This window comes from Streptopelia decaocto (assembly GCF_964273445.1).
Source record: "Streptopelia decaocto genome assembly, chromosome: 3".
Taxonomy (NCBI): Eukaryota; Metazoa; Chordata; class Aves; order Columbiformes; family Columbidae; genus Streptopelia; species Streptopelia decaocto.
The window spans coordinates 19,712,562-19,737,232 of NC_138656.1; the positions used below are offsets into that span (position 1 = coordinate 19,712,562).

Here is a 24,671-nt window from a genome sequence, read left to right on the forward strand (position 1 = left end):
CCCTTGTGCCAGCATTGGTGACTGTGTCATCTCTAGGTGAACTGAGTCAGATTGGTCCTACCTCAGGTTTTTTTAGGACTGTCTTTCATCAAGGTTGCGAAGTTGATCCAACTCATCATGGACTTAGAAAGGATGATTGTTTTTTTAACTCTTCATAGTAGTAAATTTAGAGCATGCTAGTCAGGAGTCTGTCTCCATTTGGCTACATATCATGGTTGGGGGGAACAACACTGTGAAAATTGCATTTGTTTTGTTTTGTGGGTGTCTCGTTTGCAGTTCTGCTCTGAAACATTAATAGTTTTTGTCTTCCTTCCATGTAAAGGACCGCAGAAAGTGCTACAGATGACTCTGATTATGATGATTATCCAGAAGATCTAGTAAGTTGTATTTTATTATGATTGTTTATATTTGCATAATACACAATTCTGTGTTGTGAGATTGCAATGCACTTGGAGAGTTTGAAAGTGAACGTGAGGATGAGACATAGTCAGAGTTGGCAATTCCAGCTGGGAATCTATAGAGCTAAAAGGGGCCTGTTTTCTGAAGAAAAAGGAGTAACCTGTGTCGAGGAATCACTTTTCAAGAAAGCACAGTGAGGGCCCGAAAGACTTGGCTCTGAAATTGTTGAAGGGACTGATATATCTGGCTATTACTAAAAGAAGTAACTGTCAATTAACGGGGCTCATTTCAGGGTAAATTGTAGTTTTGTGTGCAGTTATTTGATTTTCAGAGGAGCGGGTTGGAAGGTGCGTGACTACTTTTTCCAGCAGGGATAATGCTAAATGGTGTTTATGAAACAGTTTTTATTGGCCTCTTAATATATATAATCCAACTTATAACATGTATATTTTCTTTTAAAATATACGAATCTGCAGTCTGCAAATCATATGAACAGTTCCCTGCTGAGCTTATACAAGAAAGGAAATCTTGATTCTGTTCCAACCACTCCAAAAATTGAGCTGGTGGAAACTCCCCCTCCTGTGAGAACAGCACCTCAAACAAGCACCGTTGCACCAGGAACACGAGTTGAAACGCGCATCTCTGAAGGTGGCTGGTTCATTGATAAAACTCCGTGTGGAAAAGACTTTTTCATTGACCTTTCTGAGGACGGAGAAGGAGATGGAAAGAAACCGATTTCTGAGGTATCGTGTTTTACAAACCCAGTGTGATTTAAGTAGCAATTCTAAATGTAATTTCTGGTGTAATTTGACAGGCCTTTGAAGGGTCATACTGAGACCAAAAGGACTGTTTGTTTTTCTGGATTTGTAGAACGTATTATTTTTATTACAAACATGCATTCTGTGTTTAAAGATAGTGAACATGTTAAACAGAAAGGGAAGACGGGCTTAAGCTCCATAGAGTACTTGTTTTTTAGCTTGGTTTCCAAAGAAGAAAGGGCTTAGCCCATTGCTCTACTGTGCCAGAAGCAATTTTTGAACCTTCTGGCCCATTTCAAGTATGTTTATATGAGAGGCAAGTAGTCACAAAATTATGTATTTCTTCCATATTTTTTGAGGAAAGTGTAGTGCTTGGTATTAGGGAGACCCAGATTAGTGCCCATACTGAGAGAAAGATAAATGGAACTTAGCTGTTATTTATTCTGTTTGCCAGTGAGCAGCCTAACTAGTCAGGAAGCACGTGGCTTGCTGTAGCCATACTGTATTCTAAAAAAAAACCAAACCAAAACAAAAAACATGAACAAAAACAGCTTTAATCATTGAACCTCTTTATTTCTTTTCTCCTGTATTAGTACTTTTCTTACGTGCAGTTAACTTGTCTCAGCACTGAATATCTTCTTACAGCCACTCATGACTTAATAAGAATTGTTTCTGTTGGAGTGCATACGTTGATGCTGTTTCGTTCATACCCAAAGTAGATTGCTTTTTGGTATGCAAATAACTGGTCTCTGATTTTTAGTTAGTGGTTTTGTGATTTTTTTTTTTGGGGGGGGGAGGGGAGTGTTAGGGGTTTTTTTAAGTACATACCCTTAGCAAAAAAGTGGCTAATGTAATCAACCCTTAAAAAAAAAGGCAAATCATATGTGAAAAAAAATGGATTTTTCTACAAAAAGGAGGAGTTAAATTCCTGCCTTGCTGGTCTTTATTCATATAATGTGTATAAGTTAACCACCATAGACACTTACACTTTTTGTTAACTATTTGCAGAAATTCACTGACTTGGAAGATTTTGTATATATAATTCTGGTTTTATGCCCTAGAAATCAACAGATTTTTCTGTCTTGGAGAGTGAAAGGAAGAAGACAAAGGGTAAGAGAACAAAAAGAAAAAAAGAAGAATTTCCAGATGTAGATGGAGAAATTGAGGCTGTCTTACTTAAAGAGAAAGGTGAGAAGTTATTTTTGGCCTGCTGCTCCAAACAAGTGTGTGGTTTTTGACTGTGGAATCCCATTACCAGGAAAGTGTTTTACACTGAGGTGCAGAGAAGTGGCCTTGAGCATTTTGTTAAGAAATTTAGTCTTAATGTTGTACTAATCAATATTCCAGTCCTGTGTCTACTACCAAAAAATAGTACTGCTCCATGTACTTAGATAATTGCTTAGGCTGAGTTCTTTCTTGTTTGGTGTTAGCAACTTACTATCATGCCATGTCTAAATTTGCATGACTTTTCCTCCTTTACAGTTAGAAGTAAGGGACAAGAGCTTTACCAGCCTTCAGTGACATTTGAGGACATAGGAGGCAATGATGAAACTTTACAGGTTAGTGAAATTTTTTATGGTGAGACACAGAATGCTCTGAATAAAATGTCACATGAAACGTGACAAACAAAATCACTCAGAATTAATCTGCATGGCACTGAGAATAGCTGCTTATACCAACAGCAACAAAGTTTTGGGTTTTTTTTCTTTGGCAAATCTATTGGAAAGCGGTCACTGATATTATATTAATAAACAGAACTTACCTTTATTTTGGCCTGTCTATAATAGTAGCAATCTATAATGCTAATTTCTTCAATTTAAATGGAGGTCTCTATTGTCCTTAATAGGAAATATGCAAGATGCTCATTCATGTCCGTCATCCTGAAGTTTATAACCACTTAGGTGTGGTTCCACCTCGCGGTTTTCTTTTACATGGACCTCCAGGATGTGGCAAGACGCTGCTTGCACAGGCAATTGCTGGGGTGAGATAGCTTTACATTTACACTTCCGTTTGTCAGTTCTACTTAGGAAGAAATGAAATAATCCATCTTCATGATAGACTAGATCTTTTTCTCTCTCTTTTTTTTAATCTCTTTCCTTCCTATCTTAGTCTAAAATATATTAATTTTCACTTCCTTTGTTTAAATGCCATCTGAATCTGTATTTGATAGAACCTCATATGAAGATGGGACACAGTGACAGGGTTTTATGTTAGACTTAATTGTTTGGGGCATACCCAGGACAGCAGTATAGGCACGGGTATTGAGAAGGCTATAAATGGGAGATACTTTTGGTTAAATTTACCGTAGTCTTTTAAGTCTGGACTTAACCATGCCTTATTTTATGAGACATTATGTTGATTCTGTTGGGTGGCATCCATTAAACAGTGATTTCTAGATTCTAAAATCGGATGTTGCCTTGCCTATGCCAAACATTATTGACAGCGTGGTGTGTGGTGGGGCTTTTGTGCTGCTCTGTGTCTTTTGGATATAAATCTGGGGGCTACTTAGGGCTGTTCAGTGATAACCATGGACAGTTGTTTGTCTTTAATACAGTTGTTCCTTAAGTGTCACACTATAACCTTAAATTTAGTTATATGTAAATGATGAATTTTTGTAGTACAGCTTTTATCATTTAAAGAAAATACTGATATTGATTACTTAAATGTTGGTTAGACCCTTCTGACACTATATGTCAAATGTTTTAATTCAAAATATATTACTATTTTCTTTTTAATGCCTTACCGTAAAAAGGTACCCGTTGAATGAATCTGTGATTATTAAATACTTTAGTGGGTGTTCATATCCTGGAAGGTTACTAAATGTAGGGGAAGAAATACGACACAAGTGAAAAATGTTCAGAGATTAGATAAATTTAATGACTACTTCTTAAGCTATTTTCTTAAATAAGATATTTTTAATAGTTATTGAAGGTTATTCTCCTCCAAGCCCCAGGTAGAGCCTGTGGTGGCTGTGATTTGTATCAATTAGGATTTTTAAAAATATGTCATTAAAAGAACTTGAAATAGGCTGCAGCTACCTGTAGCACTACTGTGCTACAGTCTATTAAAGTTAAAATTTTATGTATTTTTTTAATAACAGAAGACCTTGAGTGTGAGTTTTACAAGTATCTTATTGTACAATCCTGCTCAGACATTTCTAGAGCAAGACTAAGGGAACCAAACCTGGTGGGGATCTCTTCCACACTACTAAGTAATGGTTTGTTTCAGAAGGAAAGGGATGATTTTCTCAAGAAGGGGGCCCAGGCATGACCTGAAATGTATGTATTTTGAAGGATTGAGTTGGGGACCAAGGTGCAAGGAGACCCATTTTAAATTAGAGGATGCTACTTGTATTTTTTAAGAGCTCTTTAAGATTTAGTCTTGGTTACATCTTTGGGTGTAAAAGATGTCTAGGAGAGCAACGTTTCTAACCTCTTGATGCATCATAAAACATTCTTTGTCTCTTTCAGGAGCTTGAGCTCCCAATGCTGAAAGTGGCAGCAACAGAGATCGTGTCTGGAGTGTCAGGGGAATCCGAGCAGAAACTGAGAGAATTGTTTGAGCAGGCTGTGGTGAGACACCCATGGGAAATAACACTCTGCATTGTTTGTCCTGTTCTTTGTAAAGATTCATACTTCATTGCTGTGATTTGAATTTGAGTGAATATTAGTGAGTGAATCTTTATACTGCTGCACACAAGTCATAGTGTCTCCCCCTCTGTGACCAGAATTCCATTGTACTGTGTCATGCTGTCATAGAGCACAAAGATTACTATTCTGAAATCTGGACAAAAGAGAGATGATCATATCAACGTAAAGGGAGCAACATAAACTATTTACCTACTTGGAGATGCTTAGCTTGATAAATACAATGAAAAAAATATGTAAGAGCAGTTTTTCTGCTGTTTGTTTTTTTTATGGCATGAAATTTGAGTCGATATGAGAGACTTAAGACTTTGGGGTCTTAGGTATAAAGAAATTTGGGACAAATATCATAAGAGCGGGAGTCAAGTTACAGTCGAAGTCTTGCTTTGGTGTGACTTCCAGATTCATGAGGACAATGTTCTGTTCCTGACCTCTGAGAATGTTCCATGTTTCTACTGTTCCCCACAACAGTATATGGATCTTTTGAGTATGTGCCTGTAAAAAAAGAATGCTAAACAGGACAAAAAGATTGATTGTGGAGCTGTTAGATTATTAGTATGTTTCCAGTTCACACTGCATTTTAATTTTCAGAAATCCTTGCTAAGCTGTTGTTTAGAATAAAATTAACTAAGTGATTGCATAGAGTTTTTAGAAGTTACATATCTTATGTATGTATAGTGATTGAGGTGAGGTTGCTATAAAATTTATTTTTGAAGAAATTAAATGTGTGCATAAAATATATTTAAATATAAATATAAATTTAAATATATTGCCTTATAGTCCCTCACATTTACTTATATAGCTTTTCCACTTAGTTTGTGTACTAATTTTTGTGCATGGAAAAAAGACATGGTTCCGCTATAGTTATGGGTGCACTATGGAATCTTTGTAACTTAGTTGCATTTTTTCCTCTCTGACGTAACGGAAAAGTGAATGACAACTAGATGGCGCAGTTGCTACCTGAAAACTCAGACTGCATGGGGTTCAAAAGACTGTTTCTTTAAATGTGCTTCTAGTATTTGTTTGAAGATGGGTCTAGTGTTTTCCTTGAGTATTCCTTTGCACTACTAGTGCTTTTTGAGACTTTTAATAATCATATGTCAATTAAACACTATTCTATTGGTTATAGTAGTTATTTTTTGTATAATAATGTTGGCTTTTTGTAAAGTACATGGAATTTTAAAACACTTGTAGGACTTGCATGTTGCTCTTTTTTACTCTTTGAACACGGTCAGGCTCTGGAGTCATGGTGAAGTTGGCAGATCATTTTTCATGACCACCCACTGCTTCTTTTGTTTCATTATGTGTGTCCTTAGCAGTAGCTCTTGACATTCCACAGCTCTAATGTCACTAACAAAACAAACAAAAAAAACCCAAATCAGACAGGCTTTGTCTGATTTTCTTTTCTGGACTTAAGCAAGTAAGCAGTCAGAATGGAATACTGTGGAAAACATCAACATAGAAGTACGTTTAAATTTTAAACAATATAGAGAGAAATTTTGATCTCATGCCTTAATTATTTCTTAGGCTCAGCTCAGCACAGTTTCATAGTCTGGTGGCTGTCCAGGTATTCAGTAAGATCAACAGAATTGTTCCAGGACATGTCAATTGTGCAGCAGACTTTGAATTTTTCCAGATTTTCTGGTCAATAATTATTACTCTTTCTCTACTGTAATACACTGTGTCAGTGTGGTTTTGTAATTATTGATATTTCTTGCTCCCAGTCTAGTGCACCATGCGTCCTTTTCATCGATGAGATTGATGCAATCACCCCAAAAAGAGAAGTTGCGTCAAAGGACATGGAGCGGAGAATTGTTGCTCAGTTCCTGACTTGTATGGATGGTCAGTTTCAGGAATATCTGTACTAAGATAAACTTTCTGATTATCAGGCTCACTGTCTGCTTTCCTTCAGTAGTGACTTGTCGCTACTTTAGTAGAGATAGTGGTAATAATTTTTCATATTTTGGCACATTTTGCCTGGAGGTGGTGGGAAAATTCTAATAAACTTGAGGGAATGTTTCTACATTATTTTCACTGTGGTCTGTACAGCATTATATAAGCCTGTCTGTTCTATGAACAGAAATAATGGGAAAATGTGTCAAATGTTATTTGAATTGCTTTTTGCTTGATTGTGCAAAAAATACTTTCTAGGTAGTAGAAATAAGGATGAAGAGCAGTTTAGTATGAGTGTTGGCAAGTTTATCTCTGCTGTTCTGAGTGTTATTGTGTGTTGCAGAAACAGTGTCACACAGATACAGGAACAAAGTTGAGAGGGGGAGTATGAATACTAATTTCCTTCCTTCTTTTAGACTTGAATAACGTGGGTGCCACTACTCAGGTCCTTGTTATTGGAGCAACCAACAGACCTGACTCACTGGACCCTGCACTGAGGCGAGCTGGGAGGTTTGATCGAGAAATTTGTTTGGGAATCCCAGATGAAGCAGCAAGAGAAAAGTACGTGTTATCAAGTTTAAGCTTCTTTTTGATTAATTAATAAAGAAATGTGTAAGTTAACATGTAAATTAAGGAAAAGTATCTTGTTTAGTCCTGTTTGTGCCTGTACATGCCTATGGGTCAGCTGAAAAGTTCAGAAGACATTAAGTGCATATCTACTCTTTGTCTTGGTTGCTGTGTCTACATTTGGGGTGGCTTCCTTTCCTGTGTGCACATCTGCTTTTAGCATTATGTTAATGGATTTTCAAGTGCCTTAACAGTATAGACTACAGAATAAAATATATCTCTTCTGTTGTTCAGGAAGTTAATATTCTGTCTTTGGTGCTCCCTATGTAACTATTAAATTAGGAACATAAATTAAGCATAGCCGGTTTGTTACTCCTCTCAAGCACATACCTTAAGCAGCAGGCCTAGATTCTTCCATTCCATTCCTCATGGAAATACACCAGTCACGGCATTAAGCTGAGCTGCAGTCATCCTGTTTTGTATAACTGACTCTTTTTACTCCAAAGATCTGTGACTGTCAGACTAGATTAAAAAAATTAAAAAGGAACTGCTACTCATTTCCACAACAGCAGAAAACACAGGAAGGGAAGTGTGAAAACAGCTGTGGCTTATCTTGTTACAGGAAGGAAAGAAAGGTTAAAAGGATAAGTTCCTTCTAGCTCAACTAATCTAATTTCTAGGCTGAAAAAAGCAAATTATTCTGCCTGTAGCATTGCTCACTTCGTGTTGTTAGCACTACTGGGCATCATTCCAACCTTTTTTCTTTTTTTTTCCCTTTCCTGGCCATGCCTCCACTTTTTTTTTGTTTGTTTCTTCTTCTTCCAGATCCGCAGACCTGTAGTAATTATGTTGCTCTTGGTCGCAGGAAAACATGCGAGTGGTTAGAGGTAGAACTAAAGAGTTGAGCGATGATAGTTCTGATTCTACAATATTTCATAGGTTCATGTTAAAAGTTATTATATTCCTGGAACTAGCACTGTTTTAAAGGAGTTGTGAATGGGAAAGCCATCATAGTGTGTAGAGATTGTTCATGAGTTAGAGCAGGGGTGTCAAACTCATTTTCACCAGGGCCACATCAGTCTCACAGTTGCTTTCAAAGGGCCGAATGTAATTTTAGGACTGTATAAATGTAGGAGTATTTACCCCTGAGTTAGAGTGTAGTCGCATTTGTCCATGTTATTGTTCTGTACAGTTGTTTGTATGTGTTCCTGTGGGTGTAGGTTTACAGCAATTGTCGATTTTATTTTCTCTTTAAATTGGCTTTTTGTTTTGGTTTTTGCATGTTTTTTGTTGGGAGGGTGTTTGTTTTTTTTTTTTTTTATTTTTAATGAAAGGGTCATATAGAGACAGAAGTCCTTATAGTGTGTTGATTTACCACATCATAATTCAGTCTTGTGGAAGGCATGATTTGAACTACTTAGCCGTGGTTCTGCAGCCTTAGGGGCATGGAATAGGATGAGGAGGTACCTGGAGATCTTGCTTTATTTGCAGTGTTTTCTTGTGCATGCATGAAGCAATTGAAGGAAAATAATATATGTAGGACACCAATTTGGAATGAACCATTTACAGTTCTTATCTTTTTACATTTGAGTCACTTGATTAGCTACAGCTCTTGTCAGGATGAAAAACTATTAAGAACCAAGCTAATATCACTAATAAAGATTTAAATGAGAGACAATGGAACTTGTTAGTGGGGGAGGCAAACAGGCGAAATGTATTATAATTTCAGAGATTTGAGTAGTTTAATAACTCGTTCTTTTCATAACTTTTCTGTGGTTACGTTAGTTCATCTGGAAATAATTTAAACTACTTTTCATTGGAACTAGAAAGTATTTTAATGATTTTCACTTCTTTGGTTTGTGCTGCATTTTTAAAATATTTTCCCAGTGAAGTGATGTTTTGCTGTTTTTAAACAAGTTGATTTGATCCCTCTGCTTCAGCACCAGTATTTGTGCAGTGACATTGGCTTTTGCTTTTTTTTTTTTGACTATTCATGTAGTTTTCAGTTGTCCTTGGCTTAGAATAGCTGAAAGTCTTGATGGACCTTGAAGGAGGTTTTTAAAGCTTCAGCCTTGATACAGAGTAAAAAAAATCCCATTTAAAAAAAAAGTGCAGAGCATAGCACTTCACTGTCAGTTACATAGAGCTGGTTTGTATTAGTGATGGAACTGAATATGTAGCTGTATCTTTAGGTTTTGAATGAGGCTGAGGTAGCACACGAGGTGTACACATATGTTCTATATTGCCTATTGGAAATTCTGCTGGGGACACAGGAAATATTTGCAGTTACATTCCACTGAAGATGGCAGAGAAAAGATACTGATGGTTAAAAGACAGAACTCCTCCCACAGTCTGATTCTGAAACTATGCTTAGTTTGTTGTGGATGTTCTTCAATAAATAAATAGAAGTGTGACAGAAAAGACAATGCAGTCTAAGGTTGTTAGGAATACAACTCTAAATATCTCAATAGATAACTTGTGTGTGTGTCTGCAGTGCACTCTGAGATATAGTTTGTCAATTTTTAATCATAAACTAAGGTTTAAAGTATAATATTTAGATGCACCAAAACTAAATTTTACCCTCTGACTGACATTGCTTCGTTGATGCTGTTGGTTTTCGTTTAAGAACTGAAAGGAAATATGTAGTATCATTTTGTGGTTTTCAGTATTGGTTAATTCCTAGTTGAGTGAAAACTGTTACCACTGTACTACTTCAGTTCATATGGACTGGAAAAGACCATAGGTCAATGCTGCTTGTTTTTATATGAAACTAAAAAAAGCCAGAGCTTCATCATTATTTTGTTGTTGTTGTTCTCCCTGCTTGATTAGGATTCTTCGAACTTTGTGTCGAAAACTTAAGCTCCCGGAGTCCTTTGACTTTCATCATTTAGCACGTCTGACTCCGGGTTATGTAGGTGCTGATCTGATGGCGCTTTGTCGTGAGGCAGCCATGTGCACGGTGAACAGAGTCCTGATAAAAGCTGAGAAGGAGAAAGGGAAACAGATACATGCTGGAGGAAACGCAGCGGAAGAAGGCGTGGGAACAGGAACAGACATCCTGGTGGAAGATGATCACAAACAACTAGAACTTCCCCCTAAGGTATTTTTCCCTTGAAGCATATGCTTCTGATGTCTTAAGAACTGAGCCATTTAATAGTTGTGAAAGTCTTTGCTCATAAATCCTTAAAACATTTAGATTTAGAAATATCAGCTCCTAAGCCAGAAGCTTAACTCCTAATGACCCCTAAAATGGGTCTGAACAAGTGGCTCCCCAAACCCACACCTTCTAAAAATCATGTTAATATTTTATACAACTTTGGGTTTTTTGTTGTTGTATTGTTTTGGTTTTTTTTCTAGCAGACCAGAGGTTAGAATAGTGGTTACATCTGTCTTCAAAAGTGTATTGACTGTAAGAGAATATCAGACTTACACTTGAGTTTTTACCAAGCTCTTTGCTGTACCTTCAGTGAAATATCTATTGTGGCACGTGAAACTCTTCCCTGACCTGATACAGTTACAGTTAGCTGAAGTCTAGAGGTATTTATGTGGCCTACAGTTTCCCTCCAGCTGTGTGATCACCTGGGGCAAATTGCATGTGGTGTCTGGTACCTATAGCAAATCTGAGGAAAGAGGTATCTATCTGGTGCAAAAGCTGGGTCAGCAACATCACTTGAACTGCAGAGAAAGTCCCTGTTAATGTGCAGTACAGCTGGAACTCTGGCGCAGAAAATAGCATTTCCAGTGCCAGAATTATTCTGTGGCCCAAATAACAAGCTGTGGCCAGTGAACAAGAACATCTTTATATATAAATTCTTGGCTCTACTCAAAATTTGGAGTGTGTATGTGCCTTCATTTTGTGTAGGCTTACTAAAGATTTGTCTGGAGAAGTAAAACCAAGTGGTGTTAAATCCACACTCATGGATTCATAGAACCATTTTGGTTGGAAGAGACCCTCAAGATGATTAAGTCTAAGTGTTAGCCTTACTCCAGCACTAAACCTTGTCCCTAAGAACCTAATCTGCACGTCTTTTAAAACCTCCAGGGGTGATGACTCCACCACTTTCCCGGGCAGCCTGTTCCAGTGCTTTACAACCCTTTCTGTGAAGAAATTTTTCCTGATATCCAATCAGATTCTGGTTTTAGAAGGACCGTCAAAGATAACTGTTATTGTAATTAACAAAATAAACAGTGTAAAAGCTGTAGTAAGCCTTTGTATTAGAGTCACATAGCCATACTGCATATGTCCCAGTGTTTCCTGGGGCATGATGTGGCCAAAAAAAGGCAGGGAGGGGCAGGTAGTTGCAGATCTTATCAACATCACCATGATCAAAGGAGTTATTGAGGGTGAGGAAGTTTAATCCTAACAGAGACGTATTTTGATAGCTGGCAGCAGGCTGACATAGTCTAATACAGGGTATTGTCATTGAAGCCATTATATTATGTCTGTAATGGAAAAATAAACATACAAAACCTTTAAAAATCATTCACACAATTCAAGTAAATAAACCCAGTTGTCTCTGCTATTTCTGAGGTTCTCTTAATGGTTCTATTAATAAGAGGAGGGAGGGCTTAAAAGGAATATCAGGCACTATAAATACTTTTATTTCTTTGTAATCAGTTGTAGAGCTATCTTAGTTGCAACAAATAGGAAGTGATACTTTTCCCATATACTGCTGTCGGAAAAATGTGGAAAATGAATAGAGTTTTTACAATTTTTTTTTTTTTCTCACTCTATCTTATAATAAAAATTCTGGCATAGTTTTACAGGTGGTGCAGTATCACTTCGCTTTGATACTGCCTTTCCGTATTAGAACTGGGATGCATTTCTGCCATGGAGGTATAAAGTTACTTGATCAAGTATTTTCTCAGATAGTTTCCCCAATAAGGAACCAGTTGGGGAGATTGGAACGTACCTGCCTGGGGCACTGTGGTCTGCACGACACGACAGTGTTGAAAAGCGTCACCCTGTGGCTATATTCTGCTTGCCCCAACTTAACCAGGGCCTGGTTACAAAACCAGGTCTAATCAGCCTGAGGAAATGAGTTGATTACTTGAAATCAGATTATGTTAAATAAAAGTGTATAATCTCAAAGTGTCTGTTAAGGGTTTTAAAGGTTTATATGTAGCTGAATATTCTGCAAATTGTTGAAATTGTGGTGCTCAGCAGAGTTATTCATCTTTTCTTGAGAGCAATTTCTTCTTAAAACCAGAACTAATAAACATAATTAATACGTATTTTGGAAATTCTAGCATGGAAAGAACTGTTTCTTAAACTGTTTCTTAATCAGTGAGGGAGAAGCAGTAGGAAGAATTTGAAGACAAAATACATGTGCTAGCTCTGTTTCTATAGTATTTAAATCAAAATTGCCTGTCAGCTCAGTGCTTTCACAAGTGTTAAATGTACATAGAGCTGTCCTGGAACATTTTTATTATCATTAATGTTAAGTTTTAATGTTATTTTACATATTTTGTGTGTACTGTACATTGTATGTACAATTATAGTAATTATTATTACAGTTTATGAAAGTATTGCTTTGAAAAAGCCCTTTAAAAATGGTTCTAAAAATTCAATCCAGAGCATAATCTTTTTCTCTCCCTTTCCATGCACCCTAAGGATGAATTGCAGAGACTTTTGGATTTGCTGAAGAAGCAAGAGCCCTTGCCCGAAGAGCAGCTGCAGAAGCTGTGCATTGAGATGAATGATTTTATTGTTGCCCTGACATCAGTGCAACCCTCTGCCAAGAGAGAAGGCTTTGTCACAATTCCTGATGTGACATGGGCAGATATCGGAGCCTTGGAGGATGTTCGCGAGGAGCTGACTATGGCAATATTGGTATATCTTAACCTTACTTTCAAAGATTTCTTTGCACTCCCCCATATACAGCAAATAAAGCTATGCTTCTTTGATTTTTAATATTTATTTAAGGTATAATGTGCCGCCCATGAGTTTTAACATGCTACAAAATGGAAATTTTGCAACATCTAAATTTAAAATAGACTTCTATAACTTGCTTTCAGATGTGTTACAAGTCTGGTGCATCTATGTAACCTTTCACTTTTTGTATTAATGCTTTCAGTATGTTAATTTTTGCTGAATCTAAAGTATTCTAAAAGTTTTGTACCAATAACCTTAGTTACACAACTGCCACACAAAGAGTTGGAGTTAGCTGTAAGAATAGCAGTCTCCCTGCCAGTCAGAGGGATTCTTAACTCTTAGACCTGAAGACAAGAAATAAAGTAAATAAAATCTTTGCCTCTGAATAATGATACTTCTCCCATTTTGGGGTACTTATCAGTGCAAGATAATAAGATGCTGATGGACTGTTTATTCTTATAGCCTATAAAAATTGGTATAAAGAACATGCATATGAATGTTTTTTCTTCTAACTGAAACTGAAATGAGAAGTTTCATGTCACAGATAATTATCCCAATTTCTTTTATAGGCACCTGTGCGTAACCCGGAGCAGTTTAAAGCTCTGGGCCTGACTACTCCAGCTGGTGTGCTGCTTGCAGGGCCTCCTGGGTGCGGTAAAACACTGCTAGCTAAGGTAATACATTTTCTAAACATGTTTAAAAATACTGGAGGATCTTCCTGAAGTAGAGTTTTCTGTAGGAATGACTGAATCTAGCTGATACTGCCAGAAGCTTGGCTTTTGCACCACTTCTTGTCATAAAAAGAAATTTGGACCTCTGTGCTAAAGTCATTTGATTTTTCTTGTAATCAAGTTACTATTTTGCTTGAGTTGGGAGGGAATTACTGTAAAATGTGAAGGAATTAAGTTGGTTAAAAATAAAGTAGCAAAGATGGGAAGAAGCTCTATTAGATAACCACTTCTATGGAATATTTCACTGTAACTAAATTATATATTTGGAAGTAGGCTGCACTCTATTTATGTATTTTTATTTGTTACTTTTACTTTACTGAAAATACTTTTGTTTTTCTTCTCCTCAAACTTTTCAGTTCTTATGGCCTCCCCGTGTAAACACGCACAATCTGGAAACTTGCATGATGACTACTCATTTTTGTCTTCAAATACTTTTGTGTAGTTCTGTATCTCCTTACCTCCCACTAATTATTGAGAATTCTTCACCTTCAGCTAATATGGGGGAGAATGGCGGGGTGTGAATCTGGAACACTGCCTCACTGAAGAGAGGGAACACCTGGCTAAATTCCCAACACCTCTCCCACTCTTAATTGCATATAATTATACTTTGTGCTGTTTTCTCTATTTAATGAACAGCTGATAACTGTGTTCCTCCCCTTAAGTTTGTTTATTGCTCCATGGGTAGAAGCAAAGAAAACATGAAAAAATGTGTGTATTATGTATACATGTGTCTTTCCCTTTTTGACAGGCCGTGGCAAATGAGTCTGGACTGAACTTCATATCTGTGAAAGGTCCTGAACTGCTAAATATGGTATGTATTAATCATGGTGCTTTTCTTACTTATGGGATTCTTGTCCAAAGTGTGGGGCAAGCAAAATTCCTGATAATTACACAACCGATAGTGGTGCAACCAAAGTTGCCTCATTTAATCTGTGCTTACAATTTTTAGCAGTGAATTTGTTCATGTGAAAAGGAAAAGTCTCTCTGGGTAGTTCAAGTACATATCTTGGTTTAAATTACCTGGCAGACAGAGCCTTCCTAACTGTAGCAGGATTTCTAATTGACCAACTGCATTTATCATTGTTTTTATGAAAAATGGGGAAAAAAACAAAACAAAACAAAAACAAAAAACAAAAAAACAAAACCAAAACAAACAAACAAACAAACAAAAAAACAACACAACCAAAAAAAAACAAAATTCAAATCTACAGTGAGGACAACTGCTGATCACTAACTGCAAATCAGCAGCTTCCAGTATTTTGCCAGTCATTTTATCTTCTAATGGAAGCTTGAAACCTTGGAAAACAATGTTGTTTTCTACTTGATCAGAATTGTTTTTACAGATTTTAAATGTTAACAGATAAAAGTATTGTGGTCTGAGTTTTTGAAGCACTAGACTTAGAAATGCTGTGCTATAACTTCAGTTCCTTTTACAGTTAAGAGAATGTGTTGAACTGAACAAGACAGCTGCAGCCCACATCTCAGAGCACCATGGCAGTTACCTGTTTATCGATAATGTGAAAGATAAAACCAAAATACTAGACTTGATTATTCCTTTCCCAAACATTCTTTTAATGTGTACTTCAAGTCCTGATACAAGCAGGAAATATAACTCTTAAGTTCATGAGAAGCCCTGCTTCCTTCTGGAGTGAAGAAATGATGTCTGGCTGTGATTCAGACACTGTGTTAAGACATACATTGTATCAAAACATGTTTGTTTGGAAAAAATTAAGTGTTTGCATTTGTGACTTGGCAACGCAGCCCCTGCAATTCTCCATTCAAAGAGAAATTCTGGTTTACTTTTCAGTTCCCTACTGCCAGCCCAACTTGTCTTCAGGCAGTCACTATATGAACTTTAGATGTTCATTGTGTTCAAATTGCTCAATGGTTTTGTTTATGAACAGCTGAAGAACAACAGGGTCCTTAATGAAGATTGTATTTGTTAATTCTCATCAGCAGAACGATTGCAAGTTAGATTTAGTCCCCAGAAAGTCAGGATTCTATTAAACTCTGAATGTACCGCAAACTGTCAGAAGTGAGCTACTGACAAGTAGTTCCTATGTAAATCTTGATCAGTAGGGAAACAGAGATAACAGACCATTATCAGAAGTAAACTGGTTAGCAGGTTGCATTTCTCCTCTGCAGAGAACCCTAAATAGTGTTTAAAACTGTGTTTTTTGTTGTGTATGTCTGTTTTCCCAAGCAAGATCTTCTTCATGTCTTACATTGTTTTGCTGTGATTTGTCATTTGTTTTAGTATGTTGGTGAAAGTGAACGTGCTGTACGTCAAGTATTCCAGCGTGCCAGGAATTCAGCCCCTTGTGTTATATTTTTTGATGAAGTTGATGCATTGTGTCCTCGGAGATCTGACCGTGAAGTGAGTTCATCTTAAAATCTCTCCATAAATAAATCGTCTCAACTGCAGCTTTTGTGATATTGTGCTAGCAACAGAAGTACCTGTAAGGGTATGACATTCAGTAGATCCCAAGAAAAACAGTCCGATGGGCTTTCTCATATTTAGGGAAACATATGTTGGTCAATTTTTTTAAAGGTTAGTACTTTTTTTAGTATCTATGCACATACAGAAAATAATATCCAGAAAATATGTATTTAATCCACCAACTTGGCTGTATAGGAAAAGATGAAGGAGTGCAGTTTAATATTGTGCTTAGTTTGTGGCCAAATTCTGATAGCTCCATGCAGCTATAATGCTCACGTGAAGTATGTCTTGGTTTGAACAACGTGAACTGGGCCATGAGAATATCTGAGGCAGGAGTGTCAGTGAAATGCATTAGACTTCAGAGCTATTCCACTTGTGAAGTTTTCTCTGTCTTGATTTTTTTTCTTTTGGAATAGAAACTACCTACACCTAGGATTAACTTCTGCTTTTGGGGGTGTTCTTTTCTTAGTGCAAACTGTTAGTGTGCTGAAGGGAAAGCTGCTCTGGTTTTTATGCAGAGGAAGTACATCTGTTTTATGATACTGTACTGGTGCATCTACATTGATGGCTGAAAGAAAAGCTGCTGTTTCCAACAGACAAGTCAAGTACTGTTCAGATATTGTCATCAGTTACTTTAACAGAAAGACTGTAGTTTCAGTCTGTAGGCGAAAGTTTCATCAGCTGTTTCTGAATCATACCTTGTCTTCTCAATTTGCTTACGTCAGTTCTTACGAAAGATAGCCAAGCTGAAAAGTTCAGACTTGACTTCTTGCATGTCCTGGGGTGGTGGTTCCCACAGAGCCATAAAAGAAGGTGTCCAGTATTAGGTACCATGGTAGATACAGACGGTACCCAAGGAAGCGGAACAAGTGTGCTTTGGCCTCACTATATTTCACTTCTGTGGTGGCAGCAGCAGGCAGCAACTTGGTGCCTATAAGCCCACCCCTGCTCTTCACAGCCTCCTTTAACCATGTAGAGGTCTGGGCAGGAGATCGGTGACTTTATTACTCAGGCTCTGGGAATTCATAATTGAAATTCAGGGATGTTTGCTCTTTCCATTGGCTTTTTGAGACCTATGCGCCACCACATATTCTAATTATCCATAGGTGGATTCATATTTTTTGTATGTTTAAAATAAAACAGTAACACATAGAACAACATTCTTCAAAATCATCAAGCAGTTTTACTGCATAATTGAACTCTTGTTCTCCAGCTCCTGCACTTTCTTTGTCTCCCCAGCTCTAGAATGACATTCAGATTAAGCTGTTGAGTTTGCTTATAAAATGTCAGTACTATGGAGTTAACATTTAACTCGGAGTACCTCAGCTGCTGAAAGTATTGTTTCAGAAGTTTAAATATTTGGAGAACTTTTAATTTTTTTTCAAAACCTCAATATTGAGAAATTTTGGGTGTTCTTATTGAGATGAATGGGGGAATTAGGAGTATAAATATGTATGTGTACTTCAAGTGAGTCCATCATTTTTAATGGGAAAGAAAGGGTTTACTACATGTTAAAATGTGTGGTGGGTATATAGGTAGCATGAATTTGGGGTGGAAACAAGCTGAGGCTATGATAGTAGAAATCCAGAATGCAGCTACATGAAAACCGTGAAAAAGAAACTTCGATCAGTGTTTCAGGCCAGGGAGCTAGTGGATCTTTTTTTATCACATACTTTGAAATATTCACATTCCCACTGTTTCCTCAGTTTTGTTGATAAGTTTCTCCTTTCAAAGTCAGGAGCCAGTGTCCGAGTAGTTAACCAGTTACTCACAGAGATGGATGGTCTGGAGAATCGTCAGCAGGTTTTCATTATGGCTGCCACAAACAGGCCAGGTAAGGACCCAAAAATTATAAACAAGAGAAATCAGACATCCATGGTTCTCTTCTCATGAAATCATGTAGTCTTGCATATTTGAATTCTTTAATTAACCTTACTCTCTACTTAAAATTACAGTGTCTTCTCAAATCCAAACTTTTTTCTGATCAATTAATCTCTTCCACATTTTTGTGACACTGTGACATGAAGTAAACTCTTTTGAAAGTCTTAATTAGCACCTGATACCGTTGCTGTAAAATACTTTGAAAGACCTTTGATTTAACTAGATTTTGGATTATCATCTTGGACCATAAGAGAACAAGAGAGAACTAAAAGATAAAATATGTATATTTTGCTGCTTGCATTGATTTTCTATCCAAAGCAACCTTATACTTTTCTGCTGGTTTTTTGTTTGTTTGTTTTTTTGCTTTGAGACATCTGTCTCATGTTAAATCATTTTTTCACTTGCTTATCTTTTGCTTCCTGGGCTTTGTGTTACAAACTCTGTTCCCTCAGCCCAAGGTTATTCTGCTGTTCCCTCATGTTCTGTCAAACTTCGATATTGACAGCTGTCTGTGCTGCCTTGCTGGGTCTTCAATTTTTGGTAGTTTTTGCAGTTCTATAAGATAAACACTGATACCTACTTTACAAATATCACGTTTTACTAACAACTTTCTGCCTCTTTTTTTTTTTCTTTCCCTGTGTTTTTTTTTTTTTTATACATAGCCAGAAACTTGTTTCTTCCTGAATTTAAACTCTATCTAGGTGGTGAGAGTTAGAAGTAATTTGTTGTCAGTATAGAAAGAAACATACGCATGAAGATGTTGCACTTCCATGGTTATGCGTATTTTTTTGAATATCGCAACTGAAATTAAATGCAGGGTTACTAGCCTATCGTGGTAAAATCATACTGGTGTAGGTACCAGAATTTGGGAAAGAACCTTTGTGCTTAGAGCATGTATTTGGCAAATTACTGGTAATGGAAAGACACGGTTAGTTGTTTCATACCTACATGTATTAAGTAAGGACAAGATGTAGAATTTTGATGAGAAATGGCTTAACAGGGAAAAATAGCAGCATAGCTACTTTGGATATAAATTGGAAGATGAAAAAGTTAAAATACTTGACAGATTGCTTGGGTCCTATAGACTAAGGAAAATTTCATCTGAAATCACCAAAAACAGGCAACTATGAGGTGTTATTGTTTTTTTCCAATGGGCAAAAAATTCAAAGATTTTGAGGAAATTTTCCTGTCTCTTGAATTCTTTGCACCACGGCAGACTATCAAGCCATCTACACGGTGAAGTATGAAACAGCAGATGTTTAAATCTATATCTACTTGTATAAATCCTTTGATTTAAAATGGTGAATTTTCCTGGCATGAGCTTTGTGATTCTGACCTAGCTAATGCAATGTAGAAAAGACAATAAGGTTATACAATGTAGCACATCTACATATAGGTACAGGTGGGTGTACCAAGGGTGTTGGTTCCAGTGTCCTCTGCTGCCCTTAGGAAAGAGATCTCTCACTAAATGATGAAAGTATTTATATAAAGCAGCCTTATTTATTAGTGTTTCTCAGAGGCTTCATATCTGATTGCAGGCGACAGTAAACTCATTGTTATCTCCTACTGGTAGCTTGGAGTGTGAATTCCAATAGTTGAGGAAACATCCAGTTCGTCATCCTGCGGTACCACCTCAGCTGTGCCACCTGAAGACTTTTTTGAGGCCAGTGTGTGTATGTGACACTGTTCTGAGTTAATGACTCTTAGAGGCAGCCAAGTGCAATTAGTTCAGTAGCTTTACAAGGGCCAGTTTAGAGTAAATGTTGCTCAGATATTGATTCGATGATACAAATACTTGTGTGTGGCAGGTTTGTCCTAATGCACTGTCCAGCTGCAGTGTTAGATGTACTGTTTTACCATATCAGAATAATTAAAATTATAAAACTTTCCTGAGTAATAAAGGTTGAAATGAGGGTAGCTGGGAAATTTCTAAGGCATTAATTCAGCGATGTATTGCTAGCCAGTGACATTGATGAAAAAAGTGAATTTGAGGTAAAAATGCCAAACATAAAGAAAATGCAAAGCTATGGATAACAATATAATTGTCAAGTGGAAGTACCCTTCCACTAAATATATCTGCAAATTCTGTAAATGGAAATTAATTGTATCTTGATAAAGGACTTGTTTTGCCAACACAATAAAATACCTTTAATGCTGAATGGCAAAGCTTGGCACATCCAGTTTTTGCTGGTTTTGATAGGATGGATCCCTTGCTTCGGAAGGATGTCAGCTGTGTGTATGAGTAACACTTGGGATGGGTTTAGACTACAAACTTTTGCTGTGATATCTGCATTTATCAGTGTGAAGAAATAGTTTCCAATTGATGCAGCTTTTATCAGAACAACTTTTACTGAAGTTGTGGTTAAATTGGGGAAACTGATTTTTCTCTTGTGTAGTGTACTCACCATTTGTGGGGGTTAGGAAGAGAGGCAGTGTTCACCAAATTAAATTCTGCTAGTCTGGGCTGGGTTCTTAAGAGAAGCACAGAGACCTGTAGCTTATACTGGCTGGTATATCTAAATTATTCCTGCAAACAATGAAAGGTGTGGTGCCTCAAAAGCTCTTTTGCTTGGAAGTCTGACATTTGTATGAAAGATTCTTCTGTCATAGTTATGTTGAATAGAGGTGCTGGAACTGAGTTGTGTAATATCAATCTAAACAACATGTGTCCCAGCAGAAATCTTCCACTGGGCCAATGTTCTAAGTGTCATCTTTTTTCAATACATGCTAGTATAGTTTAATAGGAGAGAAAATGGCTTTGCAAGATGCTTCTTTTTCAGTGGTTGTATGCGTGGTAGCTTTTATAGTTGTTTGTTGTTACTGCTCATAACTATTAGTGTATGTTGTCAGCATTATAGTCTCAGAGAGTGTGGTGCTAAAAGAAGAGTCTTCTCTCATAAAAATATTATTATTATAAAGAATAACAGTACTAGCTGTAGGGTAGTGGTGGCTCAAGCCATTTTGGCATCAAAGTATATTCCTGGCACAGTTGTTCTAGAGAGGTGTTAGCACCTGTGACGAGGTATTCTTGTGACATGGTGATGGTTTGTGTACCCTAGGGCTGAAGACTGCCAAATTCTTTTTTTTATGATGGCGTTTAAGGACTTGGAACACTCTAATTACCATTTTGCCAAAGGGCAGGCACAATAAATTGATTCCTTTATTTATCATATACAATCTGCAAGTGGTAATTTGTATTCTGTCAGTGCTGAAATAAGCCTTTTATCTGTCCTTAACAGTGGGACATTTTAATGTTTTTTGCATTTACTCAGTGACTTTGAAAGTCCCCTATAGATCTTTCTTGACTGGTGCTAAATTAGCAGGGTGCAGTATTCTAAACTCAATCTCTTCCCACCTAAATGCAGAATCAATGTCAAACTTTGTCTGAAGAAGATTAAACTTTTAAAGCACTTGATGTCATTAAAGAGAGAGGAGAAAAAAAAAATAGATGAGGCAGAAATGTTATGGGTCAGAATAATTATATTCTTTTTCAGTCCTACTTCCTTCCCTGAATCTGAGACTAAATTTGCCAGCATATACCATGGGGATCTAAACAACTGTGTGTAACCTGAGGAAGAAGACAAGAAATCAGTGAAACACTATAAACTGATAGTGATTTAAGCTTGATGTAAATTTTGATAATGTCTTTGCTTTTACTCATGGTTTTTAGCTTTTTAAAGTCAATTACAGCAAAATTCCACTTTTACTGTTATCTCGGAGCATGGTTCCAGTTTCAGTGAGTTCTATTTTTCTTTAGCAAGTTTCTTAGTTTTCTAGAGCTGTTCACCTGAACCATGTGTTTTGAAACACAGTAAAAGAAAAATAATCTTTCCTTCGGTCTCTGACAATAGTTACAGTTTTGGTTTGGATTTTTTTGTTTGTTATGTTTACACCTGTTTATACATGGTGCTGAATTAAAGGCAAGATAAGATCTAAGAAAAACATCTATTATGTGAGGCATGGAACAATTTATTTCATGGTAATTCTAATTCACAGAAATTCTATTTCTGCATTTTGCCAGCCCTTAAATGATATGTATCTTTCACAGTAATTTTAGTGGAGTTTGTTTGTTGTGTGGGAGGAAAGTTGTTTACTGCAATGTTCATCTGGAGTCTCAGAAAACCTTTTAGGTCTTCTGAGCCCACATTCCAGAACATCCTGAATATGAGGGCCTAGATCTTATATACTTCAAATATAATTTTAAAAGCTGCAGGGATTATAGGAGAAGTTTGATGGACTAAGCATAGTTGTTGCTGGTATGCACTGAACTTTTGTAAACATTGACTCTTGTACAGTTGAAATAAGACGTGAATAATCAGCTGGAAACAAGTATGAGACTAATAGATATTATTATAGGACAGTAGAGTGTCACATTATAGGGATGCACACAGAGATCTTTTCAATAGAATTTAATCAGGTGGATAAAATTTTGCAGTAGTTTAGAGAGCAGCTTAGTCAGATTAAACAATACATGTTTTTCTGGAAGCTGGTGCCTGTTTTAACCTTCAAAAACAAAGCAAGAAACGGATGTACTATAAATGTCATCCTATGCAATTTTGCCATTTTTTTTTAAATCCTACTGTCTTCTAAGGACGTAGTCAACACCATTGACTACATGAGAAAACAAAGACAGGAAGTTATTAACTAGACATTTCTCTTAATAGAAGTATATTCTCTCTGTGAGACAACTACTTGGAAAAGAAGTGTTGTATGTTACTACATTTCCGTGTTTCACTTCCAAACTTGAGAGATGATAATAGACTTTAAAAGAGATACCTGTGATTCAGTCAGCTGATTGGAGCCAGAGCCGGCGAGGTTCAGCCGACCACGAGGTTCAGCAGAGATTAGGAAGCTCAGAGGGAAACGTACAGGGACAGCGTGATTCCCGGCGGGTCCCGATCCCCGCAGCCCCGGCAGCCATTGCGAGAGAGCGGCTGACGAGGTGGGGGGCGTTCCCACGGTAATGGTGACCAAACCCCCTCCCCTTGCCTTGAAGAAGCCTTTGGGAGGGCCCACCAGGTGCAGAGAGGAGCAACCAGCTTGTGTAGCGGGTGAGTCCCACCCACACTGTGCTGCAGCAGCGGGTGTGGTAGCTTGTGCAGCAGGGTGCAGAGAGCACTTGTTGCTTGTCAGCCCCCCTAACTTATTGCCAGCATCCCAGACTGCTGACGACCATGGTCGCCTTCAGAAGGACAGCTTGTCTCAAACAGACTGTGGCTACACAGACTGAGGCTCTGTCCAGAACGGTGGCTGTTCAGGTCTCCGTCTGCAGGGAGTGCCAGAGCCTGCTGCTGCCGGGGGAGGGAGGCCAGCACTCCACCTGTGTGAGGTGCGAGCAGGTGCAAGATCTGCTCGACATGGTTGTGAAACTTAAGGAGGAGGTTGAGACGCTGAGGACCATCAGGGAGTGCGAAAGGGAGATCGACTGGTGGAGTAACACCCTGACGTGCCAGTCGGAAAGGCCCCAGGGAGGTACCCCCAAAAAGGAGATGGACCTCCTGCCCTCTCGGACAGCGGTGGAAGTCCTGAGACAGCCCCACCCTTGTCGCTGTCGGGCAGAGGTAGGGGACCTAAAAGACGACAAGGGTTGGAAGCGTATTCCGGTTCGGCGTCGCGGGCAGCCCCCCTCCCTGCCTGCTTTGCCTCCCCAGGTGCCGCTCCGTAATACGTTTGAGGCCCTGGATCTTGAAGAAGAGGTAGGTGAGGAGGTGGTGCCAAGCCTGCCTACAAGATCACGTAGGAAGAGGCGGTTGACTTCACAACTTAAGACTGCCTCTGATAAGAAAGAAAGAAGGGTGATTGTAATAGGAAATTCCCTTCTGAAAGGAACAGAGGGCCCAATATGCAGAGTTGACCCTCATCTTAGGAAAGTTTGTAGTCTACCTGGAGCCCGGATCAAGGACATCACTAGAGAGCTCCCCAAACTGGTGCACCCGACAGACTACTACCCGCTGCTGGTCTTCCAGACAGATGGGGAGGAAGCTGCTTCCCGTAGTCTGAGGGGAATGAAGAACGATTTCAAGGTCTTGGGAAGGATGGTGAAAGACTCAGGGGCTCAAGTGATCTTCTCTTCACTCCTTCCATCTTCAAGTGACAATGTGGGATGGAATAGGAAAATTCACTCTCTAAATGGTTGGCTCCAGGACTGGTGCTACAGGCAGGGCTTTGGATTTTTTGATAATGGCTGGTTTTATAGGACTCCAGTCTGGACAGTGTTACGCGGGAAAGGTTTATCTCATAGGGGCAAAAGGATGCTGGGGCAGGAATTAGCTGGGCTCATTTGGAGAGCTTTAAACTAGGCTCGTACGGGGATGGGGTTGTAGCTGGGCTTGTCCCAGTGGGGCAGCATTCTAAAACTGATGAGGACCGGGTGGCCCCTTATGCCCCTAGGGAGAAATTGGTGTGCTCTGCTCGCTCCCTGAAATGCCTGTACACCAATGCGCGCAGCATGGGGAATAATCAGGAGGAGTTAGAATCCTGTGT

At 38.1% G+C, this 24,671-nt stretch overlaps 1 protein-coding gene across 1 annotated transcript in view; it reads left to right on the forward strand.

Annotated features, from left to right (window-relative positions):
- Positions 1–24,671, forward strand: part of NVL (nuclear VCP like) — a 46,209-nt gene that overhangs the window by 3,917 nt on the left and 17,621 nt on the right. The window contains exons 5-18 of the mRNA XM_082047940.1: positions 323–377; positions 876–1,142; positions 2,219–2,345; positions 2,640–2,716; positions 3,004–3,138; positions 4,628–4,729; positions 6,526–6,643; positions 7,111–7,255; positions 10,091–10,361; positions 12,876–13,094; positions 13,706–13,810; positions 14,616–14,678; positions 16,125–16,244; positions 18,042–18,141. Of these exons, the coding sequence (XP_081904066.1) occupies positions 323–377; positions 876–1,142; positions 2,219–2,345; positions 2,640–2,716; positions 3,004–3,138; positions 4,628–4,729; positions 6,526–6,643; positions 7,111–7,255; positions 10,091–10,361; positions 12,876–13,094; positions 13,706–13,810; positions 14,616–14,678; positions 16,125–16,244; positions 18,042–18,141 (1,904 nt within the window). The remainder of the gene's footprint in view (positions 1–322; positions 378–875; positions 1,143–2,218; positions 2,346–2,639; positions 2,717–3,003; positions 3,139–4,627; positions 4,730–6,525; positions 6,644–7,110; positions 7,256–10,090; positions 10,362–12,875; positions 13,095–13,705; positions 13,811–14,615; positions 14,679–16,124; positions 16,245–18,041; positions 18,142–24,671) is intronic.